This window comes from Gallinula chloropus, assembly GCF_964237585.1.
Source record: "Gallinula chloropus genome assembly, chromosome: 30".
In the NCBI taxonomy this organism is placed as follows: Eukaryota; Metazoa; Chordata; class Aves; order Gruiformes; family Rallidae; genus Gallinula; species Gallinula chloropus.
The window spans coordinates 3108700-3134976 of record NC_140115.1 but is presented as its reverse complement, the minus strand read 5'-3'; the positions used below and the strand labels follow the sequence as shown (position 1 = coordinate 3134976).

The 26277-nt window shown below is 48.6% G+C and overlaps 2 protein-coding genes across 2 annotated transcripts; both read right to left on the bottom strand.

Annotated features, from left to right (window-relative positions):
- Positions 1-6356: 6356 nt before the first annotated feature.
- On the bottom strand, positions 6357-7316 carry LOC311202508 (olfactory receptor 14J1-like; the record flags this gene model as incomplete). Its single annotated transcript, XM_084277091.1, has 1 exon — positions 6357-7316. One exon carries the CDS (start codon positions 7314-7316, stop codon positions 6357-6359), a length of 960 nt encoding a protein of 319 aa, XP_084133217.1.
- Positions 7317-25101: 17785 nt separating this feature from the next.
- Positions 25102-26028, bottom strand: LOC311202517 (olfactory receptor 14C36-like; the record flags this gene model as incomplete). Its single annotated transcript, XM_084277098.1, has 1 exon — positions 25102-26028. One exon carries the CDS (start codon positions 26026-26028, stop codon positions 25102-25104), a length of 927 nt encoding a protein of 308 aa, XP_084133224.1.
- Positions 26029-26277: the final 249 nt, after the last annotated feature.

The following is a 26277-nucleotide window of genomic DNA, read 5'->3' as shown; positions in this document are numbered from 1 at the left end:
GATAACAATGCTAACAGGTCTTTAGAGCAAAAATACATGAAGCTGTTGATACACAATGCAGTTTCTCACCAAACCCACAGCTCAGGCCGTGCCACCCAGAGCCGTCCCAGAACCCGACTGTCCCCCAAGAACCGCGCGTCCCGGAGCCGCCCCAGGCCTTCCTCCCGTCAACCCCTGATATCCTGGGCAGGACGTAACTGGCGTGGAATACTCTCTTTGGTCAGTTAGGTCACCTGTCCTGGCTTCGCCCCTCCTTTCTCATGAAGAGCTGAGAAAGTCCTTGACTTTCTGACAGCAACTAAAAACATCAGGGTGTTATCAGCACTACTCCCATTTTAACACTCAAACACAGCATTCCATCCGCTGCTACAAATGAAGTTAACTCCATCCTGACCAAAACCAGGACATTATCCACTCCTTATTCCATACCATTTACGTCATGACCAGATCCAACCATTTCTTTTGGGTGCAACCAGTTTCGTGTTTCAGACTACATATATGTATGTACACATGTATACGCACACATGTGCATACAGGCATTATTCTGGTGGAAAACATATAGGTTCAAAAATACATTATTGTTTTCACCCAAATGAGCCCTCTCCTCTCTCAATAATTATTGTCCAGGTGTGTGGCCGGAAGAGATCTAAGTGGAGCATGGTGTAGCTCTCCAGAAGGAGAGAAAAATCTCAGAGCCTCCTGAAGAGTAGCCCTGCTGCTGAGAAGATGGAACACCCCGTGACTCGAAGCAACCGAGCCCACGGGCGAGGCAGAGGTGTAAAAACTGTGGAGGACGGAACCCTGATATCGGAATAATGCACAAGTCTCGGGGGAGCTGCCCTAGTGCAAACCCCGGCTTAACACTGCCTCAGGAACACACTCACCCAGGAAAAGAAAAAGGGGGACTAGAGGGCAATAAATGTGACCAAGTAAAAACCTTGTAGGGAACTGTGACACCTCCACCTGTCCTGGCTGACTATTTTGACTATGGTATGTATCTGGGGACTTTGCGTAGCCTTTGGAGAAAGTTTTGTATTTATGCAGATCATACTGGCATTGTTAGAGATACCATGGCCAAACTTAGAGAAAGATTAGAAAAGAGACGGCGAGAAAGAGAATCTCAGCAAGGCTGGTATGAATCATCATTTAACTATTAATATTAGGATTAACATTTGGCCTTTGCATTTTTAATACATTAATAGAAGCAACACATCTCATGTTAGTATGAGTATAAATATGGGCCTCTAAACGATGATGAAAAAGTTGAAACTCTTATACTAAGCCACCAAGAATTACAATGGGTTACTGAAGAAAATGGTGATTAAAAGAAAAAGGGGGGATTGTGATAGATGAGCCTTTGTTACTGCATGTACCTTGAAACAGGTTGTAACATTCTGATTTTGTAAGAATGATTGTGTAATGTATATTGTAAGTTGCTAACGAAGCATAAAATTGAGTTATAGGAAACTTAGAAGTAGAAACCATAGAAATCAAGTAGCCAATAAATGAGCTTGCTGTTAAAGATGACCAAATATGGGAGAGGGGTCAACTAAGGGACAAGTGAGGAAGAGGAGCAACTTCATCCCATCGACCACCAGGAGGTAGAAAATGCCGGCCTAACAACAACTGGCGCATGTGCAGAAAATCAAGTGGAAGCCTCAATGAAACAACCAGGACCTGAACTAAAAGACTATAAAAACCTAAATTCGGACGGGGACCGTTGGTAGAGCTGAGATTCTCCGGCCGCCCAGCGCTGCTTCCTTATTGTCGCCTGCTAAATTAATAAAAATAATAAAAAATAATAAAAATAAGGCCCCTCGGGACCCACAGATCCTGTGTGAAAGTTGGAGTGTTGGGGAAACGAAGAATTTCCCTCTGGTTGAAGTAGGGGAGGTCCAGGAGCGGCTCAAATGGATTAATGCACACAAATCCATGGGCCCTGATGGGTTTCATCCATGTGTGCTGAGGGAGCTGGTGGAGGTGATTGCTGAGCCGCTCTCTATCATCTTCAACAGGTCTTGGAGGACAGGAGAAGTGCCTGAAGACTGGAGGATAGCCAATGTCACTCCAGTCTTTAAAAAGGGCAAGAAAGAGGAACCTAGTAACTATAGGCCAGTCAGCCTCACCTCTGTCCCAGGAAAGGTGATGGAACAGCTTGTTCTGGATGCCATCTCCAAGCAACTGGAAGAGAAGAAGGTCATGAGGAGTAGTCAGCATGGATTCACCAAGGGGAAATTGTGCTCGACCACTCTCATAGCCTTCTATGATCTCATAACAGGCTGGGTAGATGGAGGGAGAGCAGTGGATGTCATCTACCTTGACTTCAGCAGGGCCTTTGATACTGTCTCCCATGACATCCTGATAGCAAAGCTGAGAAAGCACGGGATAGATAAGTGGACAGTGAGGTGGGTTGAGAACTGGCTGTCGGACCGAGCCCAGAGGGTTGTGATTCGAGGAGCAGAATCTGACTGGAGGCCTGTGACTAGTGCTGTTCCCCAGGGCTCGGTGTTGGGTCCAGTCCTGTTTAATATCTTCATTGACGATCTTGATGAGGGAACAGCATCCACCCTCAGCAAGTACCTGATGATACAAAGCTGGGAGGAGTGGCTGACACGCAGGAACACTGCGCTGCCATCCAGAGAGACCTGGACAGGCTGGAAAGCTGGACAGGGAGAGACCAGATGAGGTTCAACAAAAGCAAGTGTAGAGTCTGGCACCTGGGAAGGAACAACCACTTGTATCATTACAGGCTGGGGGATGAGCTGCTGGAGAAGAGCTCAGTGGAGAAGGACCTGGGGGTCCTGGTGGATGACAGGTTGGCCATGAGCCAGCAGTGTGCCCTGGTGACTGAGAGAGCCAATGGGATCCTGGGGTGCATCAGGAGGAATGTGGCCAGCAGGTCAAGGGAGGTGATCCTCCCCCTCTACTCTGCCCTGGTCAGGCCCCTACCTGGAGTATTGTGTCCAGTTCTGGGCTCCTTGATTTAAAAAGGACAGGGATCTCCTGGAGAGAGTCCAAAGAAGGGCCATGAAGATGATTAGGGGCCTGGAACATCTCCCCTATGAGGATAGGCTGAGTAAGCTGGGACTCTTCAGCCTTGAGAAGAGAAGACTGAGGGGTTTATAATTATTAAATTATAAGTTAATAATTAATTAACTTATATTAAATTTATTTTATTAAATTAAAGTTTATAATTATCTGAAGCAGGGGATGCAGGGGGAATCAGCCAGCCCCTTTTCAGTGGTCTGTGGGGATAGGACAAGGGGCAATGGATGCAAGTTGGAACATAGGAAGTTCTGCACCAACATACGGAAGAACTTTTTCACAGTGAGGGTGACAGAGCCCTGGGACAGGCTGCCCAGGGGGTGTGGAGTCTCCTTCTCTGGAGATATTCAAGACCCGTCTGGACGCCTATCTGAGTGATATGTCCTAGGGAGCTGCTTTGGCAGGGGGGTTGGACTCGATGATCTCTTGAGGTCCCTTCCAACCCCTACAATTCTATGATTCTATGATTCTAGGAAAAATAAGTTTGTAACTGAATTAACTGGTTTCTGACTGGTGATTGGGAAACCTACAATTACAGACATTATATGTATTTTTAAGGATTATGGATATATCTTTACGGGTCGCTAGCTATGAACAAGAGATCTGTTGTGGATCACTTGGGAGAAGATTGAAGGCAGCTGACTTGAATATTTGCTTGGAAATTGTCCAAAGATTTTCCTCTTGAACTGCTTCTGCTGAGTGTGTGGCTAATTAGACAGTAGAGTGACACATTTGCATATGCATGAGGATGTTTTTATTCCACTTGCCTGGGCTGCCTGATTGGCAGGCAGTGGCTGACAGGCCTTTCAGTGAAGAATGTTTCCCTATTCTCCTCTCTAAACCTTCCCTGGTGCAGCTTGAGGCCATTTCCTCTTGTCCTATAGCTTGTTCCTTGGGAGAAGAGCCCGACCCACACCTGCCTGCATTTTCCTTTCCGATGCCTGTGGAGAGTGAGGTGGTCTCCCTTCAGCCTTATTTTCTTCAGTTCCCTCCACCGTTCCTCAGCAGACCTGTTCTCTGGAGCTTTCACCAGCTCTGTTGCTCGTCTTTGGACACACCTCAGCACTTCAATGTCTTCCTTATAGTTTGGTGCTTCGTTCTTCTCCCCATCCCTATCTTCAAGTTCAAGGGGCTGGATCCCCAGAGGACAACTGGCCTTCCTGCGAAAGACTGAGGCAAAGCAGGCATGAAGTACCTCAGCCTTTTCCTCAGCCTTTGTTTCCGCTGGTTCCAATAAAGGATGGAGAGTCTCCTTAGTCCTCCTGTTAATGTATTTATGGAAACATTTTTATTGTCTGTGACCAGCACCTCCACACCCCTATGTACTTCTTCCTTCTCAACCTCTCCCTCCTTGACCTGGGCTCGATCTCCACCACTGTCCCCAAAGCCATGGCCAATTCCCTCTGGGGCACCAGGGCCATCTCCTATAAAGAGTGTGTTGCGCAGGTCTTTCTGCTTGTCTTCTTGATCTCAGCAGAATATTCCCTTCTCACTGTCATGGCCTATGACCGCTACGTTGCCATCTGCCACCCCCTGCACTACGGGACCCTCCTGGGCAGCAGAGCTTGTGTCCACATGGCAGCAGCTGTTTGGAGCTGTGAGTTTCTCAGTGCTGTTCTGCACACAGCCAGTACATTTTCTCTACCACTCTGCCATGGCAATGGTGTGGACCAATTCTTCTGTGAAATTCTCCCACTGCTAAAGCTCTCCTGCTCAGGCTCCAACATGAGGGAAATTGGGCTACTTGTGCTTACTGCAGTTTTAAGCTTTGCATGTTTTATCTGGTGAAATGGACAAGTGATCTTCCATTCATCTCAGACAAGTGGTATCTATGCTTTGGATGTTCTGCCATTGATGATCATGGTCATACATGAATGACAGCAGCCATCCTGCTTCTCCAAGGACACCAGTCCTGCCTCTCTGACCCAGAGGCCTTCTCTACATGTTCTATCACTGCACTGCAGATGGAGTCCTGTGTGTCATCTCTCTAATGAAATGGAGTTATGTCAGTTCAGAGCCTGAGGCTTGGCATTTATTTCCTAAGCTGGTATGTCGTGGTTTTTCCCCGGCTGAGAGCCGAGATCCACACAGCTGCCTCCTCTTTAAAGGACAAGAGGAGGGGGAGAAGGGGGGTGGGGGGGGGTGTGAGGTGAAGCAAGGGAAGGGAAAAGGAGGGGGTAAATAACAACCCCAAAACCAAGAAACCAAAAGCCCGTGGGTTGGGATAAGGATAGTTTACTAAAATAGCAGAAAAATAAAATACAACAATGCTATCAGGACTTTAGAGCAAAAAATATATGAAGCTGTTGATACACAATGCAGTTTCTCACTGAACCCACAACTCAGGCCATGCCACCCAGAGCCGTCCCAGAATCCAACTGTCCCCCAAAAACCACGCGTCCTGGAGCCACCCCACTCCTCCTCCCATCAGCCTCCCGTTGTACTGAGCAGGACGTGATGGGCATGGAATACTCTCTTTGGTCAGTTGGGTCACCTGTCCTGGCTTCGCCCCTCCTTTCTCATGAAGAGCTGAGATAGTCCTTGACTGTCTGACAGCAACTAAAAACATCAGGGTGTTATCAGTGCTGCTTTCATTTTAACTCTCAAACACAGCATCCCATCTGCTGCTACAAATGAAGTTAACTCCATCCTGACCAAAACCAGGACAACATTATAATTGTCACTAATGTATATTGTAATTATCACAACTCGATTGGTTCTTGGTTAAAGGCTACATCACCCATCTGTGCTTCTTTCTCATTCTCAGGAACAGCAGATCCTTGAAACATACATCCTGTTTCTACTTCTTGTTACTGTGTACACAGCTATGACCTTCCACTCTATCCTTTGTGTCAAGATGGTGTGAGGCCTACTCTTGCTATTAAGTTACATAGGACACTGCTTGAACAATTGCTCCATAGAACCATGGCCTTGATTCTCAAGCCATAATGCAACAAGAACATACTGATATTGGCCATTTTTTCTCTCTCTTAAGGCAAACACAAGCCAGGATGGCTCTTTAGACCCAGGGACTAGTTTCAAGAATTTACTTTCAGTGGAAGATTTCAGGTTTTGATATTTTTGGGCTTTTTATCTTTCCAGTTTATGGATGTGGTAGCAGTTTTCTCCAATTGACATTGAAGCAGATCAATACACAGCTGAAACAGACCAAGTTCATTCCTTAGAAAAGGTCAGATAAATCTAAACATTTAAGAACGTTACAGACACAAAAAAACAAACAAAAACCCCAACAAGTGATAATGACAATGAAGATAAAGAAATCAACCAACCACTACTGGATACCGTGGGAGTCACTTCTGAAGAGACATGGGACCTTTAAAACAGCTGAGAAACATCCAGTGAACACCTTCCCTCAGGGCTTTCTTGAGCTCTTGGTTCCTCATGCTGTAGATGAGGGGGTTCACTGCTGGGGGTACCACTGCGTACAAAACAGCCACCACCAAGTCCAGGGATGGGGAGGACATAGAGGGAGGCTTAAAATAAGCAAATGTGCCAGTGCTGAGAAACAGGGAGATGACAGCCAGGTGAGGGAGGCAGGTGGAAAAGGCTTTGTGCCGTCCCGGCTGCGAGGGGATCCTCAGCACAGCCCTGAAGATCTGCACATAGGACACCACAATGAATACAAAACAGCCAAGTGCTAAACACACAGCAATCCCAAGAATCCCGAATTCCCTGAGGAATGAGTGTGAGCAGGAGAGCTTGAGGATCTGGGTAACTTCACAGAAGAACTGGTCAACAGCATTACCCTTGCAGAGTGGAACTGAAAATGTGTTGGCTGTGTGCAGCACAGAATAGAGAAACCCACTGCCCCAGGCAGCTGCTGCCATGTGGACACAAGCTCTGCTGCCCAGGAGGGTCCCGTAGTGCAGGGGGTGGCAGATGGCAACGTAGCGGTCATAGGCCATGACAGTGAGAAGGGAATATTCTGCTGGGATCAGAAAGTAAAGGAAAAAGACTTGAGAGGCACATCCTGTGTAGGAAATGGCCCTGGTGTCCCACAGGGAATTAACCATGGATTTGGGAACAGATGTGGAGATAGAACCCAGGTCCAGGAGGGAGAGGTTGAGAAGGAAGAAGTACATGGGGGTGTGGAGGTGCTGGTCACAGGCTATGGCAGTGATGATGAAGCTGTTGCCCAGGAGAGCAGCCAGGTAGATGTCCAGGAAGAGCCAGAAGTGCAGGAGCTGCAGTTCCCGTGTGTCTCCAAAAGCCAAGAGGAGGAACCCAGGGATGGAGCTGCTGTTGGACATTTGCTGGTCCATGGCATGGTATCTGGTTAAAAAAAGGAAGGGACAGGGAAAATTAGGGCAGACTCTGAGCAAAGCCACACCCCTTTTCCTAGAAACACCCCCAACTGAAATGCATTTCCTTTGTCTGGTTTGTGCTGGCAGAGTGTGTTGTGAGGAGCTGAGGAGGCTGCTTTGCTCAGCTGCAGTGGGTACATGGAGCTGGTCTGTGACATCGTCCATTTTCACAACTGATTCCAGATACAATCAGCCTTTAAAGGAAAAGTTCAGTCTCTGCCCTTATGACTCAGAAGAGATTGGGCTGCAGAAGAGAGTCTGAGCATGTTCTTGAAAGGATTTTGTCTGTGGTTTCTATTTTCCACCATCACATCTGGCGAGGGTTCCTTTGAGGGGTAGGAATCCTCATGTTATGATATAATATGGGAAGAGTCTTAAGACAGAACAGGCAAAAGGGCTCAGTTCTTGACAGCTTAGCACAGAGTGAGGAGAGCTTCAGTGTCCATTATTCTGTCACCCAGCTGCCCTGTGCTTATGCTTGTGCTGCCTTGACAATGTCTTCAGACACAGACCCCTCCCCATCGCACATTTGAGTGCTCGTCTCTGCCCTATAGACACCTCTTGACATCACAGCACCAGCCAAGAGCAGCTCTGCGTGTGAAGGTTTTAATGAGGAGAGCAGAGAATCATAGAGTCATAGAATCAGGAGTTAAACTTGATGATCCTTATGGGTCCCTTCCCACCCAGGGTATTCTCTGATTCTGTGATCATAGAATGTGTTAGGTTGGAGGGAACCTTAAAGAGCATCTAGTCCAACCCCCCTGCAGTAAGCAGGGACATCTTCAACTAGATCAGGTACCTCAGAGCTTCAAGACTGGCCTTGAATGCCTCCAGGGATGGGGTCCTCCACCACCTCTTTGGGCAACCTCTTCTAGTGTCACACCACCCTCAGAGTGAAGAACTTCTTCTGAGTGTCTCAGTTTAAAGCCATTGCCCCTCATCCTATCACTACATGCCCTCACAAACCGTCCGCCCCTACCTTTCCTGTTGGTCCCCTGGAAGGCCACTATACTGTCTCTTCTGAGCCTTCTCTTCTCCAGGCTGTATACTCCCTCAGGCTCTCAGCCTGTCTTTGTGGGGGAGGTGCTCCAGCTCTCTGATCATCCTTGTGGCCACCCCCTGGACCCGCTCCAAGAGGGGGGGTCTTCTTGTACTGAGGGCTCCAGAGCTGGATGTGGGTAGGGTCTCACCAGAGCAGAGTAGAGGGTGAGAATCAGCTCTCAATCTGCTGGCTTCAGATGCAGTGCAGGATGTGATTGGCCTTCTGGGCTGCAAGTGCAGATAAACACTGAGGAGACCACAAATTTGATGTTAATATTTTCTGTAGGCAGAGTAAACAGCAAAGGGACATTATCAAGTGCCTTTAAAAACCTGTTCAGCATCTGCACTACAATGCTGTGGGAGTCGCCATGTCCTGCACAAACCTGACACATCTGTCACCACTTCCTTGGACCACCCCAGCAGGAAAAAGAATGAGCCAACCCTGCAAAGCTCCTTTCATTCCATGTAGTCCCTGCCTCGATGTGCTACTTGAAAAGTGCCTTGTGAAACGTCCCAGGGGTGATCTGGAGCTGTGAGCAGCCTGGACACACACAACACCCTTTGAACAGCAGAAGGACCCTGCCCTGCCCTTCCAGGTGGTCACTCCTTCCAGCCACAGCTTCTCCCTACAGTGCTATGAAGAGCTCCCAGGGCAGGCTGAGCATTGACCCTGGAAGGCAGCAGAGTCCCTGACAGGGCACACTGCACCTGGGATTCAGGGACCCTGCTCTGAAGGGCACCCCTGGGCACCCCTGGCTGCTCCCCTGGATTCACAGGCATTAAAAGTTTCCTCTGGAGCTGGAGTCCACCTTACCGATCCTGTGAGCTGTGGGCTCTGCCAGCCTGAGGGGGTGCCTCCAGGAACGGCATCTGCATTGCTGTGAACCCAGAGACTTACCGTGTCAAGGGCTCTGAAGACTTCTCCTTCAGTGAGCTCTTAGCCATCCTCCCACTCCTGACTGCCTTTAACCTCTCTCTGCCTCACTGCTCTGCCCTCAGTGCCTGCAGGCAGAACCCTCAGCCCTGCTGTGACCTGCAGAGGAGCTGCTCCGGGGCAGAGCTGTCTCTGTGCAGCAGAGCCTGCTTGCCATGAGCTCCCTTCTTCCCAGGAGATCAGCAGCAGAGGACCAGCCAATGACAGGCAATGACCTCTCTGGTGGGTTTGAAGCTGACTTCATGAACTTCTGGCCCTGAGAGGATGCTGATGAAACATCTCAGGCAGTCAAAGTCAGATAAAAACTCCAAAGTTTCTTGGATTATTAATGGGTCCCCCCGAGGCCATTACTGACAGGGCAACGCTGGGAGACAGAACAGGAAACTGGAGGCAGCAATGACAGCCAGGAAAAGGGAGAATCAGGGTGGCTCTGAGAGGTTTAAATGTTGCCCTAATTTCATCCCTCTCCCTGTCCCTTTGCCAGCTTGGGCTGCACAGCAGTGACAGGGATTCAGCAATGTCCATCTGGTATCTTCTCTCTAATGAGTAATCTGGACACTGGGTGAGGTTCAGCTCTCCCCAAGCACCCCACAGGCCCATGGGATGGTGGGATTCCTCTTGTCTAAGCTCAGCATGCACAAGCCAGCGGGATGGTTTCACCTCTGCCAACTGTCTTGATTCACTTTCTCCTTCAGCAGTTTCTGTGACTCATCGTGGAGGCCTCCATAGAGCAGCCTTCCACCCCTGATGTTTTCCCTCAATATGCGAGGGTGCACCTGTAAGCAGGGTGTAACTGCAAAGCAGAAGTCCCTTCATCAGGGTCGAAAGTAAGATCAGTCCTTCTGCTCTGCCACACCCACACTGGAGTGCTGGTTCTCCTGCATGAACGCCTTTTGGCTGGTTCTTTTCCTTGTACCCAAGCTTCTAGTCTCCAGAGAGGTTCTCCATCCCACATCCTCATGTCCTCTTCCAGTCCCCCAGACAGAACCAGAGGGTGGCAGGGAGCGTGTGCCACTGGTACCCTCTCCCTTGAGCAGGAAAATGATGAGTCTTAATAGGTGAAACATTGGTTGGTATGAGAGAGGAAGAGACCTTTTTCTTAAATGCTGGGACAATTGTTAGGACAATAACAATGTTTCTATAAATACATTAACAGGAGGACTAAGGAGACTCTCCATCCTTTATTGGCCGCTCGGGCCATCAGCTCACAGACACCAATGTGGTGGATGGCAAATGGCATTTAATGGTGACTGGAACAGCATTATATAGCTTAGATTTATGACATCACTTCCGTCTGCTTACCTCATAGGCTATATGCTATTGGCTACCCAAAGGGGGTCCTACCTTTCCATACAGCACATCTTCTGACCTCCGTGCCTTAACTACCTATATTCCCCCCCCCCCTCGCTTACTTAAACAACTTAAAGTGCAAAGTGGCTTACAATACTGATAGCATAAGGCACACCAGGTGAATGATAGTCAGAGCTAATTTGGATAGTGGGTTGTACTAGGGACAATTAGGGAATAGTAGGGATAATACTTAGTAGTTGCATTCTTAAAGCATTTGTTGGTTGTCTACAAAGAGAATGTTAACCTTCTCTAACCAACTCTTGACAAATGAGGCAAGCTTGTTCAGTACACAGGGTCCAAAAATTAATGCCATTATGACCATTGCGATAGGCCCTATTAGAGTAGATATTAGGGTGGTCAGCCATGGTGAATAATTAAACCACGATTCCAGCTATCCTTGTTGGGCCTCTCTTTCCCTTTTTCTCTGAGCCAACCTTTCTCTTAGTTGAGCCATTGAATCTCTTACTACCCCAGTGTGGTCAGCATAAAAGCAACACTCCTCTTTCAAGGCAGCACAAAGGCCCCCTGGTTGCATGAACAGGAGGTCTAATCCCCGTCTGTTCTGCAAAACAATCTCTGAGAGTGAGGACACAGACTGTTCTAGAAAGGTCATAGATTTCTCGATTTTTTGTAGATCTTCATCGATGGCGGTTTGTAGTTGAGACAGGTCTCGCTGTCGGGTCACCAGGGAGGTCACTCCCGTGGCTGTGCCGTCTGCTCCCAGGCCAAGCAATGTTGCTATTGTCAGTGCTGTCAGTATTTCTCTCTTTTGAAGTCTGTCGTCAGGTTCTCCCCAATGATAGTATATTTCTTCATCTGAATGATATAGGACCCTGGGAACAATCAAAATTTGTCCACAAAATTCAGCTGCAGGGTTGAAATGGTCAAGGGACACACAGGGGGTCAGACCTGTCTGATGACAGATCCACATCCCTGATGCTAATGGAATTGCCCATTTATGGGTTCTATTGATCGCAACGGTTTTTGCACAAACCGCGCTGTTCCAGCTCGCTAAGGTGGCATTGCCAAAACATATGCCTTGGCCTCTAACCTGGTTCAAAGTGATTCCTCTCCATGGTGTATCCCACCTGCACTGAGTCGGATCATCGTCCGATGAACAGCTAAAAGGAGTGTCGAGGGCAATGCCCTCATAGTAAGGGGGATACACATCATAGCATAACTAACATGAACTTGTGAGATTTGGGTTGGATTGATTCAATGACCTAAAGGTGGCATCCAACACACCAAAGAATGGTTTGTGGGTCAAATGGTGACAATGCATGACCGATTTACCTGAGGAGACCATTCGTTTAGCTGGTAGGGGACTGGTTGGGACAGAGGTAGGAATTGGCAGGTTGTCTCTTCCTTGCTGATTATTGCTTTTGATCACGACATTGGGACCGATTGCTGAAATACTTTTTAACTCCTGTTTTTTAATAAAAAACAGTCCCCCCCATCCTTGCCAGATTCCCAGTACCTAAATCCCCAGGTTTTACCGATAGTCCATCCCAGGTCATTTTCATTGGTTACATTTAACATTTAACATAACTCTCTATCCTTAGGTTTTATTGCCATCTGAATTCTCGAAGTTCTCACCCATGTTTGATCTTTGTACCTAAAGCATTTGTGAGGTCCAAATTGAACCTTTAGGTACTTATCCGGTCCGGCTCCTGGTTTCCAATCAGAGGCTATGGTCTCACATCCCCAAGAAGGACAGTAGTAATGACTTGGGGAGTTGCAATGAGATTTGCCAGGATTAAAGCTAGGACACAAATAGTACCTCACATTGCTTAAACAAGGCTTCACTGGGACTAGGTCACAGGGGGACACCTCAAAGCTCGGAGGCCCTGAGGTGACAATCTTTTGTAATATTTTCTGATCCTCCCATCTTCCTAGCACCCATTCCCATGGTTGATGTTCATACAAACCCATAGATGGTACGACAAACCCAAAAAGTAAAAGCACAAAGAACCATCTCTGCACTTCCCCACGGAGGTTGTTTCCCCGTCGTTTGGATTCTGCCGGCGTGGAACCTCCAAGTGCGAGCAGGATGTTTGCCGACTTGTTGTCCTCCTTTGTCACCAGGGTGCACGGGTCACAAGGGCGTCCGATGATCTGATCCTGTGGATAAAAACTCACAGTTTTCATTAGTTTTATTCCGGAGGTCTGGCTTAATGGATTTAAGTGGACACCATTTAACTCTACCATCTTTTTTCACAGCAGCATAGCCTCGTCCCGTAAGGACCAACCTCCACCCTTGTTCCCATTCCCCTAGTTCATTCCTGATTATAACCAGTGGGCCTTCTTCTAACGCTCGCGTGGCCCAATGTTTTTGAGTGGGGCTATTCACTTCCTCTCCCCTGGGGAATTGGTTTAGTGCTAATAGAGCAGTTGCCAACAGGCGTGCTTGGTCTCCTGGAGGAATGGTATTTGTAAATCCTTCTGCTTTCGCTAACACTTCTAACTTAGACTTTAGTGTTTGATTTGCTCGCTCGACTATGGCTTGACCTGTGCTGTTATAGGGAATCCCGTATGTTAGGGTGATACCCCATTTGTGAGCGAATGCCTGAACTGATTTAGAGACAAAGTTTGAGCCATTGTCTGTCTTAATTTGACTAGGAATGCTGAGCCATGCCATGGCTGTCAGCCAATGCTGGATGGTCGCTTTGGAGTTGATCTTAGAGTGTTGTGTAGCTACAATTACTCCACTGTATATGTCCACAGTTACCGCTAGCCACGCTCGAGGTTTCAGCAGCTGGCAGAGTGTAAAATCCGTCTGCCACACCTTGGAGTCTTTAAGGCCTCTGGGATTGACTCCACTGCACCACAGTGGTGATTTCTGGCAGTAAGGACACGTGGCTACTACGTGTTTCGCGTCCACAACTGAGATCCCGCATCTCCTTGCTAGTGCTTTAGCTCCAATATGGAGAGATTCGTGCAGCTGGCGAGCGTCTCTCAGCGTCCATAGTCCTTTCGCAGCTGTGTCTGCTTTGTCATTGCCTGTTTGGAAAAATCCTTTTACCGGGCTGTGGCTGTTGATGTGGATGACTGATATGGTGCCCTCTCGGGAAGAAAGTGCTTCTTCTAACATTAAAGCTATTGCAGACGTTGACACACCAGGTCCTGACATGGCTAAGCAAAGCTTGGCTGCAAACATTGAGTCAGTCACTATATTAAGGTGCTCTATTGGAAACAGTCCGCATGCCAGTACGATGGCCATTGCTTCTAGCTGTTGCACTAAAAGTGCATAGTCAGTCATTTTAATGCAGTGCCATTTTTCTTCTACTTGCCATACTACAGCTGCTGTTGAGGTTGCTGAGGATGCATCTGTAAAAACCATTGGTCCCTGTTGGGGTCGGTCCAAGACTTTTTGTGGAAGGTCAATGTCGACAATTTTCAGCATTTGAGTCCAAGGGGGCTCTGCAGCGTACCCGATTTCCCCACTGAATCCAACCAGGGCTATAGCTAGACACTCTGATATTGCCACTGATTGTGTTGAGAGCTGTTTGCGGAAGGGTAGGTATATCTTGGCTGGTTCGACGCCCAAGTGTCTTAGGGCGAGTTTTCTGCCTTTCATGATAAGGTTACCCAGGCACTCAACTCCTGGAGCGAATGCACGCGACGGCTTCCCCAGGACTACCCACTGTATCGGTTGGGCTTTTTCAGGGGGGCCTTGAGCTAATGCTCCTACACCCCCTCCCTCTGTGAAATGTACATACAGGTCAAGTGGTACCTCTGGGTTCCATCTGTTGGGCGTACTTGATGGTATCTGTTGCTCGATAAAGTCGAGAGAGTTCCTCGCCTCTGCTGTCAAACTTTTCTGCTCCCAAGGGTGTTTCCCTTTCAAGAGATCATACAGGGGATTCATGATTTCTGGAGGAATCAAGACAAAATTATGGAGCCATTGCAAAGATCCCACTAACTGTTGCATGTCATGGAGCATTTTGATGTCCCGACGGAGTTTTATTAGAGGCGGGGTTACGTAAGAACTTGTTATCCCCACCCCCAAGAAACTCACACATGGGCCTTTCTTAATTTTCGTGCTTGCGATTTCGAACCCGTTTGATTTCAGGGTCTCAGAGACCGTTGTTACCAGCTGGTCCACTTGACTCCCTGTTGGCGCAGCGATCAAGATGTCATCCGTATACTGAATGATAGTCGCGGTTGGGTTGCTGCGTCGTACTGGTGCCAGTGCTTGATCCACAGTGATTTGGCAGATGGTAGGTGAGTTGATCATTCCCTGAGGCAGCACCTTCCACTGGAAGCGCAGGTTGGGGCGTTGGCTGTTTGGAAACACGACAGAAAAAGCAAACTGCTCCTTGTCCTCCTCATGCAAAGGTATAGAGAAAAAACAGTCTTTAATGTCAAGAACAGCACAAGGTTGCCCTTTTTGTATCAAAGAGTTCATAGGCAGCAGTGTTTGAACAGGGCCCATAGGCTGAATTCTCTTATTTACTTCACGTAGGTCATGCAGGAGGCGAAACCCTTGACTGGTTCGTTTGGGTATTACAAAAACTGGAGTGTTCCATGAACTGGTGGAAGGCTCTATATGAGCTCGCTGTAATTCACGGTCAAGTAGCTCAAGAAGAGCATCCATTCGAGGCTTTGACAGGGGCCACTGCTCAACCCACACTGGGTCAGATGACTTCCAGGTCAGTTTAATTGGTGGAAGCGGGTATGCAGCAGTGGCCCTCACAGTAAATTTGTCACCCTAGCGTTCAACAGAGCCAAAGTGTCCCTTCCCAGCAAGGGTGGGACTCCTGGTATGACATATGGAAAGAGGGCGATGGGTTTCTCTGGCCCTCCTTCAGTATGGAGTGTGATTACTATTAACTGAGCACTCTTCCAGGTTCAGGAAACTCCCCCAACTCCACCCACCATGGGGGCATCTTCCAGTCTCCAGTGTGGGGGCCAATTTGTTTCAGGGATGACTGTAACGTCTGCTCTGGTATCAATCAAAAACGGGACACTGATGGTAGTGTCATCTAAAGAATAGTAAAGGGAGCAGACCCCCCCACACCACTGGCGGGTCATCACACCTCACGGCTTGGGCAACCCTGGGGTCCCGTCCCCCTGGGGTGGTTTTTTCTGTCCCTGAGGAAAAGTCAAATTTGCTTGAATTGTCGGGGGCAAAGTCAGGTTTGCTTGAAGTGTCGGTTGGGCCATATAGTTGGTCCCATCTCGAGGGGGCAGAGAGTTCGAGGGTGCCACGCCCCATCTGGGGTTGACGTAATTGGGCTGCCTCATACTCCAGGTGGGAGAAGGCTGTGTGCGGCCCGGGCGCCCTCTCCCCCTCCCGTTTCCCTGGGGTTTACACCTGCAATCCCTGGCAAAATGCCCCTTTTTCCCACAGGCCCAACACGGTCCCCTGGACCGGTATTGATGCGAGGGAAATGCCACTGATGAGTTTCTAAATCGGGGGCAACACGCGGCTTCGTGGCCAGTCTGACCGCATTTGAGACACACCACCGTGTCAGCTATTGCAGTGCGAACAGCTGTCTGGAGTGGAACTAGCTGTTCTTCCCTTGCAACATGCTTAATCATGTCTGCAAGGCTCGCCCCTGCTGGCAATGAGCGCAGAATCTCTCTGGTTGACGAATTACACTGCTGACGTAAGCATTCTGTCACGACCGGGCCTTTTGCTTCCGGAGGCAGTGACGACGAGTCGACTGCTGCCTGGAGGCGATCCACAAATTGTGTGAAGCTTTCGCTTTCGCTCTGCTTTATTGTAGCCCATGGCGATGGTTTGGCAAGTGTTTTAGTGACTGCGTGAATAGCCTCCCTGGCTGCACGAGTAGTTGCCATAATCTCACTGTCTCTCAGTTTCTCAGCTTGTGCTTGGGGGGTAACCATTGATGGATCTGAACCCATTAATCGCTGCAAGCTGGAGCTGTCTAGAGGTTGATTATTGCCAGTTGCTTGTGCCAGTACCTTGTACAGTTATCCCTCCATTCTTGTTTAAAAACGATCACCCCTGCTCCACCAAAGATCATTCTACAAATTTGCATTATGTCAAAAGGGAGCAGGTCATCTCCCCGAAACAGACTATCTATGAGGGTAGAGACCATGGCCGAATTGAGTCCCTTATCAGTGATCGCTTTAAGAATCGCTTGCACATCCTTAGGGTTTACTGGCAAGTAAGCTTTCTGCCCTCTGCTCACCACCTGGACCGGGAATGCCAACACGGATGGAGGGACCCAGTCTCCGCATGTATCCTGTATTTCCTTCCAATCCGTGAGACCAAGTTTTTCTTCTCGCGGCTCCTTTTTACTTTTGATGGAGAAAGTCAGGTTTTTGATTTAATCTATTCCCAGTTCCTCCTCCTCTGAGCTGGAATCAATTATGAGCCACTCGCCTTGACTAGTGTCTGACTCGGAGCCGGAACTTGACTGCCAAGCCACTTCCGGGTTCTTACTCCTTTTAGTCGGGCTCCGGCCTCGCCCACAACATCTGTGGTTGCACCGTTCTTGTTTCCTCCCCCTCGACCCGCCCCACCTTCTAGGCGGGTCCCAATTGATTCTCCGCCTGTCACTCGAGTTGTTTTCCCTTTCCTGTTCACGTGAGCTAGCTAGCCACAGTATTTCCTCCTTGTTCGCGCCAGAGGCACCTTCGCCCCGCCCTTCTTCTCCACTGCCGGTGCCATCTTGGGGCACACATGGCGGCGGCCATATTTCCTGAGATTCTGAGATCTCAGCAGTGCCTCCGGCTCCCTCGGCTAACCCACCCCGCAAAGATCTTTTTTGCTCTTGTCCCTCTGAAAGCGGATCGAGGTTCAGGGGTTGAAGAGGTATGTCACCCTCAGATGAACCTTTAAGGTCTGTAGTCCCGTTAAAATCTGGGAGCTGCAAAGTTTGTGTGGCAGCCCCGACTCCCAATTTTGGGGTAGCCAGCAAACATTCCCTTGCAGCTTTCCAGGTGTCCTGTTCTTGAAAGGGTTTTCGCAAATCCCTTACAACTTTTCCCCACGATAAAAGGTATTTCCCTTTGCTGGAAGACATATCCACCTTGGCCAGGGCTCTGGTACATTTGTCCCACACTGCAGGGTGGAGAATATCCACCGGCTGCTCAATAACCCCAGTTTGTAAAAACTTCGTAACAACGAGGGTAAAATCTTTAGCCTTACAATCGATACCCCATTGCTTATGTAAATGTAATATGACCTTCGTAAGGGCTTCCATCCTCCTCACAGGTCCGGGAGCGTCCTCCCCGCCGGGCTGGTCCAGCCGCGCTGGCCGCCGTTCCCTGAATTCCAGGTGAATTCTCTGAATTTGAGGTGATGTTTTCCCGGGTTTCGGCACAAATTGTCGCCGTTCACGGCGTGGTGACCTGGTTCAGTAGCGGCACGGCGGCCACCCTGTGGCCACTCGGGCCATCAGCTCACAGACACCAATGTGGTGGACGGCAAAATGGCGTTTAATAGTCGTTACAACAGCCTTATATAGCTTACATTCATGACATCACTTCCGCCCGCTTACATCATAGGCTTAATGCTATTGGCTACCTGAAAAAGTCCTGAAAAGGTCCTGGAAGGGTCCTAGAAGAGTCCTACCTTTCCGTACAGCACGACATCTTCTGACCGCCAGACCCTAACTACCTACAAGCATCCTAAATTTTTTTCATAGCAGCTGCAGAAGCGAATCCTGGGGCGAGTATTGATGCAGCAGTGATCTCTCCGGGCCCCCAAAAGGTTACCTGATCATCACATTCACTCATCAATCTATGGGCACTCTGACGGATCCGTCGTTTTGAGTGGATCATAGTGAGGTTGGGTGTGAGGAGTGTGAGGGGTCCTAAGCTGCAAGGTCACCACTAAGGCGTGAGGGAATACCTCCCCAAACACAGTCCCCACATATTAAGAATACACCTGCAGGAAGGGTAACTGGAATAGAGATAGAACGTGAGACATTAGGAGAAACATACTTACACCATGCAGTGGCATTTCTATCAGCATTTAAAGTAGCATTAACATTCTGGCCATTTTGGTGTGTATTATAGGAGTAATTAAAGAATACACAGGCATCCATCACTACTGAACCTAATAATGCCAACTCCTGAGGCTCCTGCGCCTGTTGGGGAAGGTGTATAAAAACACCATCCCAATTATTGACACAATAACGAGGGGAATTACACAGGTCAGGCACAGGAGAGGAGTTAGGCCATTCATCTACTGGCAGTCCAACCAACCAGGTAGAGAAGGGGTCTTCTGGAGAGGCCACAGGCAGGCACATAATATCTTGTTTGATGGCGTTTGCTGAAGTCACCCAAACATTCTGTTTCAGTTGTGGATACTCCAGCCTTCAACTTCCATCAGGGACTGCAGGTACAGCAGGACTAGGAAGGTCTGAAAGGGAAGCAACAGTCACTCGTTATTTTTCACTGTGGGCCATATACTCCATGCAGGGACCCAAAGAGGGTTGTCCTTGGTTGACAGGCAGAAGCACTCTCTTCCTACAAATACCATGTTTGCTGGACCTTCCCATTTCCCTGTCTGTGCATTTTTATCCATTACTTGTGGGCTGTCTGTAAGCATTCATGGATTAACAGATGCGTGATGCAGAGCAATAGCAGGAAGCATTCGCTGCCCTCTGATACATAAATGATTTAAAGCAAAAAGTGTTCTGTCCACTAACTCTGCAATAGGCAAGTTCTGCCCTGACAGCCTATACAGATGGTCGTTTAACACAGCCTGTGTCCGTTCAGTGATCGCCTGTCCTGGTGGGGAATGAGGGGTTCCATAAATGTGCTGCACTCCCCATTGTTGCAAGAATCCTTGGACAGACTGTGAACGATAAGCTGGGCCATTATCTGTTTTAATCTGTTTTGGGAGCCCCATGATAGCAAAACATGAGGTCCAGTGCTTGATGACATGCTTTGCAGTCTCCCCAGTCACAGGGTTTGCCCAAATCATCCCTGAAAAGGTATCTACACTCACATGTAAGAATTGCAACCGTCCAAAACTGGGGACGCGTGTGACATCAGACTGACACAGCTCCAAGGCTTGTAAACCATGTGGATTAGTCCCAAAATCTAAGCCCTGATTATGATGTGAACATTGGGGATATCATTGAACTACCAGTTTGACATCCACAGCTGAGGTGTGAAATTGCCATTGTAGACCTTCTGCATTCTGATGGAACATTTCATGCATTTGTGTCTTGGCGCGCCGGTGCTTCGCGCTGCGTTGACCATTTCCCAACTGATGACAAACTCGAGAGCCGTGGGTGTCTTGATGACAGTGACCACAGCAGACCCTCTCCATACACTCTCGATGAACATGTCCCCATACTCCACAGCAATGAATGTCCTGTAGCTTTTGTCTATTTGATGTTCCGCCTTTTTGAGTCAATGCAGCTGGTACAGCAGCAGCAATCTGAGTTACCTGACCACCTTGCTCTGTTCACGCCACTCTCTGCAGCATCATTTCAACAGATGATCCCTGGGGAAGTGAGGCTAGGACAGAACGAGTGCTGGGGTTGTCATTGTCCTGAACCATAACACAAACTAACTGCTGTTTAGTGTCTTCAGGGAACTCACTATCTCAAATAGCAATCCACATTCCATCTACAAATTGTCCAAAGGATTCCGTAGCTCCCTCCCTGATACTGGCAAAGGCAGGTTCCCTTTTGCCGACCGGTATAGCAGAAATCGCTTCTAAAGCAAGGCGAGTGCAGAGTCGGTGGAAAGTAACAGGAACAGTTATTTGGACCTCGGGAGATGCACACTGTCCCCATCCCACCAACATCTCAGCTGTTATCCCGTAAAAAAGGATCATTTGGCTCTCTAGGAGTAGCTGCTTCCCATGTAGAGCGCTCAAACCATTCCGAAAGAACCAACAAATTCTCTGAGGGAGTTAACAGCAAACGTCCCAAATTACGGCTATCAGAAGGCGTATTCACACCTGCAGTAAAGATCCACTGAATGATTTGTTTGGATGCTTCAGAACAAAAGCCATGGTCAGTGACAGTTTTACATGCCTGCTGCAAGTTTCCAATCGTGAGGTTCATGTTCTACATCACAGGCACAGATGATGCCAGGAAAAGTGTTGGGAATCCCAGGAGGCCAGCGAGGGAACTGCTGGACTTGGGGAACAGGAAGGTTCTCCATAGAAGGTTGGATATCAAGAGACTTATTTTCCTGCCTGTCCAGAACTATTTAGGAGACCTCTGTACAAACATCCACTGTAGAATGTTGCTAAAACACCTTCCATGAACTGAAAAATGACTGAAACAATTTGTTTTTGTGTGAAAAAATCCTCCATTGTGAAATTCCTTCAAAATTTTTATCACCCAATAAAAACCTCTCCAATTACTTATACAAATCTTAATTTTCTAGAGAAAATTACCTGAGGAGATATACTTGTAAGGGCTTTCTGGATGTTAATGAGCCTCATGGTGTCTCTGGTGAGTCCAGAGACTTCAACTACAAAGAGGAGAGTGAAGAAACCTCTCAAAAATTTCAAGTCAGGAGTAATGCCCAAAGTACCTTGAAGCACTAACAGGCCCCACTGGGAGCTATTCCTGACAAAGCCTCCCCATGGGCTCATTGTAGCAGACAACTGGAGGCCATGAGGACAAACACAGGCAAAGCACAGGCAGCTCTGATGCTGAGGACACCCTGGCTTGGTCTGATGAAGCAGAAATGCCAAGTGCTGACCCTCAGCCCCTGGGCAGGGAGATCCTGACCCTCTCCTGTGTCTCAGGGCTCTTCCTTTGGATGTGAGGAGTGTGGCATTAAGGGAAGTACAGGGATGTGACACATCGTGGCCTCCCCTGGAAGGCATAGAGTCAGCCATGCTTCATGGCCATGAGGACAATGTGACTTCCCTGAGGCCTCTGTGGCAGGGACATCAGCCACAGCCAAGGGGGCAAAGACCTATCAGGCACTTGTAGCCTGAATGGCACCCTTGGCCATCTGCACCACAGCCCATGCCACACTGCCTCACACCTCTGCATGTTTCCTTTAGGCTGCAGGAATGCAACATGCTTTCCCACCTCATTGTCACCTAACAATGTCTCTGCCTGTACTGCTGTCTCTCCGTCCTCACCAGCTGTTCCCACAAACACAAAGCCACCAGCTCATCCACGCGCACTCCCAGTGACTTCTTGCAGCACAGCACTACCCTCAGAATGACATTTCTTTATCCTCACGTCCACCCTGACCTTCAAAGCTGAAGTTTTATGTGGAGTTTCTGATTTTCTTTCCCTGTAGCACAAAGAGGGCTTCCCCCAGCCTCCCCTTCCCCAGGCTAAAGCAGCCAGGGTCTTTCAGCCTCTCCACGCAAGACCCCTCACTGTATCTTGGCAGATTTTCTGTGCCCATGTGAGTGTTCCTCCTCATTCCCCCAGACTGGGGACCCCCACACTGGGACTGACTGCTCCAGAGGTGGCCTCACCCTCTCAGTTGGCCTCAACCTCTGAGTCCAGATGGGCCATTGTCTGTGCAGTCACACTCCTCCTAGTGCAGCCCAATGTGCTCATGGCAGGATTCCTGTTCAGCACCTCTGACTGCTAGGGCATCCCCTGCAAGGCCCAAATTCTTCTCCTTGTGGCCAGTTCTCCACCCATCATATCTGAGCTGCCTTGATGTGTGGGTGTTGTGCTGGAACCTTTTCTCATGGTTTCATCCCAGCCGAGAGCCAAGCACCACGCAGCCGCTCTCTCTCTAAGAGGGGGTGTGCGTGGAGGGGATTAGGAGTGGGGGGAAACCAAAGAAACCCTAAGCCTCATGGGCTGGAATAAGGACAGCAGAGAGAGAGAAACAACAACAACAACAGGAATTTGTAGCAAAATACACACAACAGGTGATGCACAATGCAGTTTTGCACTGAACCCCACAGCTCTGGCCGCACAGCTCACAGCCATCCTGAAAGCACGTGTGTCCTGGAGCTGAGTTCTCCTGCCCCCACCACACTCCTTTTATGGTGTGATCTGAATGAAATAGGCTTTTTTGGGCAGTTTGGGTCACCTGTCTTGGCTGTGTCCCCTCCCAGCTCCCTGGGTGCTCCCCACCTTCGCGTTACTAGTAGAGAACGAACAAGAAAAGTGTTGGATTGTTTGGACACAACTAAAGCCTCCCTGTTATCAGCACTGCTCTCATCATAACAACCAAATGTGGCACTACATGGGCTGCTAGAAAGAAAATCTACTGTATTGCGCCCGAAACCAGGCCACCTTTGCAGACAACAAGTGCACTACAACAGTGGGCTCATTCCTGTAGTCATGCAGTAGGGATAATCCCCTTGGTCAGTTATGGTCATCTGGGACTGTTCTGTCCCCTCCCAGGCAATTGTGCACTCCCAGTTGACTCATTTCTGGAGCAGAACTAGAAAAAAGGCCTTGATGCTGTGCAAGCATTGCTCAGCAAGGAACAAACATGTTTATTTAGACTTTATGGCTTACAAATCCAAACACCAGAACTATGGGGGCCACCAACATGAGAATTAATTCCAGCCGCAGAGAAAATATGGGCAGGAGGAGAAGATCTCTTCTGCTTGGAAATCTTCCTGATGTTCCTGTTCATCAAATCCCAGAATTTCTCAAGGTCTCTCTGAAGGGAATCTCTATTTTACTAATAGTTCACATGTGCTTGCTGATGGCTCTCTAACTTGCAGTGCTTCTAACAAAATGACAGCAGTAAGTGCTAAAGAACCTGGGACTCTACTGCTGGACATCTAGCATGTTCGAGAGTGGATGATGGTAGAGCCTGAAAATGACATTTTAAGGACTGTTCCTGTGGCTAGGAATGCCCTGAGCCCCAAGGTTAATGGGGCTGTTAGTGGGATACCTGGGGAGGTTTCAGGGCACCTTTTGCCATGGAGCTGGAGCTGGACATTGAGCAGTGTTGAAGGTGGACACTATTAAAGCTGGAAATTACATTGGGCAGAGTTACATCCACTCCCATGGCTACAAAAGCCCTGACCCCCGTGTTTCTGGAGCTGCTATTGGGATACCTGGGTATATGTAAGGCCATGAACATCTTCCATCCCTAACACCTTTAGTTTGGGATGTATTGCTGTGCATTTAGCAGGTTCAAAGGTGGACGCTGGTATAGCCAGAAATGACATCAGGCAATGTTAGGACCCTTCTTTTGTCTCTGAACACTCTGAGCCCTAAGGTACTGGAGCTCTCAGTGATCTACCTAGGCAGGTTTCATGCCAGGAGAATCTTTCATCGCTCACACTTTTGTTAGGGATCTCTTGCTGTTCGTTTAGCAGTTTGAAGGTGTATGCTGGTAGAGCCCCAAAATGACATCAGGTAGTTTTAAGACTGTTCCCTTTCTAAGGAAATCCTTGAGCCCTGAGGTTACTGGGGCTTCTAGTGGGATACCCAGGCAGGTTGAAGGTCAGAAACATCTTTCACACCTCAAACTTTTTCTTTGGGAGTTATACCTGGACATTTAATATTTTTGAAGGTGGACGCTGTTAGAGCTGGAAAAAGACAACAGGCAAATTTCATACCATTGCATTGTCTATGAAAACCCTGTGCCCCATGGTTACTGGGGCTGCTAGTGGGCTACAAGGAGAGTTTTCAGGCCAATAAGATTTTTATGCCCTTGCATGTTATGTTTGAGGCTACTGCTTTACATTTAGTGTGTCAATGTTGGATGATGGGAGAGCCTGTGAATGTCCACAGGCACAGTTAGGAAAGGAAAGCCCTGATCCCTAAGCCTACTTGGGCTGCTAGTGATCTACCTAGATAGGTTTCAGGCCAGGAACATCTTTCAGCACTCAAATCTGCTTTGGAGCCCTACTACACATTTAGCACTTCCTAAGGTGGACACTGGTTGAGCCTGAAAATGAAAACAGAAGCTTTTAGGATCATTCCACTGTGTAGGAACCACAGAATCACAGAGCCACAGCATGGCCAACGCTGAACTCTTTCAAGGAGTTCCCTGTCATTCTTGAACTGAGAAGCCCAGAACTAGACACAACATTCCAGGTGCGTTCTCACCTGGGCAAGGGGGAGAAAGGCTTCTCTTGACCTACTGAACACACCCCTTCTAATACACCCCAGGGTGCCATTGGCCTTCATAGCCAGGAGGGCACATTGCTGGCTCATGCTCATCCTGCAGCATATGAAGGGGGTCAGCTTTCAGAGGAGATTCTCTCCAAACCAACTTTTGTTCAGATAGATAGAAAGGTCACTTATCAACACACCGAACTTCCGAGAGAACTGTTTATTAGACATCTGAAAGATGGGAAGTTTTCCAAGTCTCGGAAGACACTGGAGAGCTGAGCAGCATCGAAATGTCCAAAGAGCAAGCAGAGGTGGAAATCTGCTGAGAAAGGTGAAGTGCATACATGTATCTAAGCTACTGAGAAGACTAAACAACCACCAAAATTTGTACTAAATACAAACTGGTCCTAATGTGAGTTCCATGGCCAGTGATATACCAAAGTTGAGCTGCTTAGAAACATCCAGTCCTCAGTTTCCACATGGCATCCTTGAGTTCCTGGTTCCTCATGCTGTAGATGAGGGGGTTTACTGCTGGTGGAAAAACCGAGTAAAGAAATGACAATACCAGGTCCAGAAATAGGGAGGAGATGGAGGGGGGCTTCAGGTAGGCAAAGATGGCAGTGCTAAGGAACAAGGAGACCACGGCCAGGTGAGGGAGGCAGGTGGAAAAGGCTTTGTGCCGTCCCTGCTGCGAGGGGATCCTTAGCACAGCCCTGAAGATCTGCACATAGGACACCACAATGAACACAAAACACCCAGTAGCAAAAGAGGCACTGACCACAAGGACTCCAGTTTCCCTGAGGTAGGCATCTGAGCAGGAGAGCTTGAGGATCTGGGGGATTTCACAGAAGAACTGCTCAAGGGCATTGCCCTTGCAGAGGGGAAGTGAAAATGTGTTCGCTGTGTGCAGCAGAGAATAGAGAAACCCACTGCCCCAGGCAGCTGCTGCCATGTGGACACAAGCTCTGCTGCCCAGGAGGGTCCCGTAGTGCAGGGGGTGGCAGATGGCAACGTAGCGGTCATAGGCCATGACAGTGAGAAGACAGACTTCTGTTGAGATCAAACATACAAAGAAAAAGAGTTGAGCCACACATCCTGTGTAGGAAATGGCCCTGGTGTCCCACAAGGAATTGGCCATGGCTTTGGGAACAGTGGTGGAGATGTAGGCAAGGTCAACAATAGAGAGGTTGAGGAGGAAGAAGTACATGGGGGTGTGGAGGCTGTTGTAACAGGGTATTGTGATGATGATGAGACCATTTCCAAGAAAAGCAGCCAGGTAGATGTCCAGGAAGAGGCAGAAGTGCAAGAGCTGCAGCTCCCGTGTGTGTGCAAAGGGCAGGAGGAGGAACTGGCTGATGGAGCTGCTGCTGTTGGACATCTGCTGCTGTCAAGTGTAGAGACCTGTCCAAGGAGGAAAAGCCACAGTGAGAAATTAGGGAACACTTCTCGGATGAAAACATCTTCCAACTCTTAGGGAACACCCTCAGATTGACTCTGTATTCAGGGGATTTTTGTCAGGTCCCTTTTGGGAGGTCTGCTTTGTGCTGGCTTGAGTGTGCCACTGCTGGGAGGAGGGTTGGCTGTGGGCTCATGAGAATTCAGTGCTGCCTGGCAGCAGTCAGTAAAT